At 49.4% G+C, this 2,729-nt stretch overlaps 1 gene segment (V, D, J or C); it reads right to left on the bottom strand.

Moving 5' to 3' along the window:
• Nucleotides 1-1,041, bottom strand: LOC114805392. The segment is given in 2 exon segments: nucleotides 1-824; nucleotides 953-1,041. Coding segments are annotated over 2 exon segments (357 nt in total).
• Between the last annotated feature and the right edge of the window lie 1,688 nt (nucleotides 1,042-2,729).

The following is a 2,729-nucleotide window of genomic DNA, read 5'->3' as shown; positions in this document are numbered from 1 at the left end:
TTCAAGATCACTGTCTACTTGTTTTAATTTCTACTGCCACTCTGTCACTGTTTGTCTCCTCCCAGCACTTCCTATCCAGTGTCCCCTACCCCATTCCTGTCCCTTTTACCACATGGCATTGAGGGAAGATGTCTGAGAATGAAGACATGGCAGAGAGAGAGGAAGGGAATGGAGGACAAGTTTAAAAGAATATGATAGGAGCAGGTTTGGAGTCCACAGATGGAGGAATAGGGAGGCAGCAGGGCCAGGGAAGCTATGGGCATGGGCATGGGGACTGGAAGAGGAGGCAGAGGAAAGGGGGAGTGGAGGGCCAGGTGAGTAAAGCTTTAATGGCTTCCCTGGAGACAGGATGCCAAAAAGGGAGATTTCTGGTGTGCTGACCAATGACAGCTAGACATTATTTCCTCTCACATGCTACTGTTCAGCAGCAGCAGCAGCAGCCACAGTAGCTTCCTGGGACTTGATTCAGGAGGGGCCCGAGAGGTTTGTGTCTGAGCCCTCACTCACTTTTCCTCACTGTGCTCTTGCACAGATATACCGGGCGGTGTCCTCCACTTGCAGCCTGTCCATCTGCAGGTACAACCGGCTGTTAGCGTTGTCCCTGGAGATGGAGAATCGTCCCTTCACTGCATCCGCGTACCTTTTCTCACTGCCAGCCCAGTAACTGATGCTGGACACAAACTCACGGGACTTTCCTTCCAGGTACCAACCCATCCAGTAGTCCCCAAAAGTAAATCCTGAAGCCTGGCATGAGAGACGCAGAGATTCCCCAGAGTATTTCACGCCTCCTCCGGACTCCACCAGCTGTACCGCACCCTCAGATCCTGGAAAGGAAAGCACAAAAGTTAGCCATCACAAAGGGAATTAGTGCTAGTCAGGAGCAGTCACAGACTCACAGATATCTCCACCTCACAGGTAACTCCAGTTTGTGGAGTCTTTAATTAAAATATACCTGTGAGAGCTGAGAGCAGCCACAGCAGCTGGACTTGGATCAGCATGTTGTGACCAGGATGGGGAGAGGACTGTGAGGGGAGAGGAGGATTGCCTGCAAGTCATGGTTCAGGAGGAAGTCAAGGCAGCAAAACTGAGAGCGAGAGGGGCAGTGGAAGGGAGGGGAGGTGGAACGGGAGCCAATAAGCTAACAGCTCGGCTTTCTGTGGTTCTCGCCTGATCTGGTTCTGGACCTCCCTCCCTCCGCCCCTCACCCTAACCTAAGGTTAAAACTGGGCTCACGCCGCCAGCTCAGGTCTCCTCTAGAGAGGCAGCTACAGTATGCAGAGGCCTTCTGGAATCTGAACCAGGCAGGGAAGACCTTCAATCTTAAAGATTCATGGGTCTTTACTCTCCCCCACTTCAAAGTCTTATTGAAGGCACATCTCCTCCAAGAGGCCTTCCCAGATTAAGTCCTACTTTTCCTCAACTCCCACTCTCTTCTACGTCATCCTGACTTGCTCCCTTTGCTCGTGCCCCCTCCCAACACCCTTGAAATTATGTACACGTCTGTAATTTTATTTATTTGTATTGATGTCTGTCTCCCCCACTCTAGACTATAAGCTCATTGTGGGCAGGGAATGTTACTATTTATTGTTGTATAGTACTCTCCCAAGTGCTCAGGATGGTGCTCTGCACACAGTAGGTGTTCAAGAAATATGATTGAATGAATGAATAAATGAATGGGTCATGGATAAACACTGGGCCAAGGACTCTGTACCAAGGGCTAGGGCCTGGATTGGCCTGGGCTCCTCCATGTTGTCCCCAGGTGCAGAGATCAGGACTCAACCTCTCACTCTCCCCCACAACCTCTGCCCAGGATCACCATCTAGTAGTAATAGTAGTTTTTTCCAGCAATTCCTAGGTGCAAAATGCACACTGAAAAATTAATACATAAATAAGATATAGATTTGTCCCCAAGGGTGTCCCCATCTCAGAATGGGGAGAAGAGGAGACAGACACTTAAGAAAAGGCAAGCAAACATATAAAAGACATAAATTACAATAAACACGAAAGGAGTGACAGGATTTCAGACTCCTCAGAGCTCACAGACCCACGGTCCAGGAAGTTTCAGCAGTTGCCGCAGGGTTGACCTTTCCAATGTTCTAGAAGTTGAGAAGGACTCAAGCTGCCTCTGGTCACATCATTCCCTGAGCTGAAACAAGGGTAGATGGGAGTTCCAGGGTCATGGGGGAAGGGCAGCTCCTTCCTGCGTGATTGGACCCCAAGGTCAGGGGTGATGGAGGGCTCACACCAGGCCCGTAGGCATGTCCTTCCCCCACGGGCCCCAGGTAGGTGATCAGTCCTCACCCAAACGGGGAAGGGCCGGCTACCTCCAAAGGCAAGGACAGAACTCCTGCAACAGATAGAAATAGGGAAGGTTGAGGGGGAAGACATGAAGATGGACCTTGAGTGATAGTTACACAGTTTGCAGCTGCAGCCAGTTCCTGCAGTTTTGCTATTGCCTGTAGAGGACTAGGGTCTTAATACTGAGGCATTAATATTATGCAAAACATGAAATCACACTGAGGCATATAGAAAAAGGAGAAGGTGAGTTGCTGTTTTCATCCTTATCATTTTTTTTAGAGTATTTGTTAAGTGCTTACTATTTGCCAGGTGCTGTACTAAGTGCTGGGGTAGATACAAGCTAATCAGGTTGGACACAGTCCCTGTCCCACATAGAGCTCACAGTCTTAATCCCCATTTTAAAATGAAGTAAATGAGGCCCAGAGAAGAAG

The sequence above is a fragment of the Ornithorhynchus anatinus genome, chromosome 2, assembly GCF_004115215.2.
Source record: "Ornithorhynchus anatinus isolate Pmale09 chromosome 2, mOrnAna1.pri.v4, whole genome shotgun sequence".
In the NCBI taxonomy this organism is placed as follows: domain Eukaryota; kingdom Metazoa; phylum Chordata; class Mammalia; order Monotremata; family Ornithorhynchidae; genus Ornithorhynchus; species Ornithorhynchus anatinus.
The sequence above is the reverse complement of the archived record's forward strand: the minus strand, read 5'-3'. Positions and strand labels throughout refer to the sequence as shown.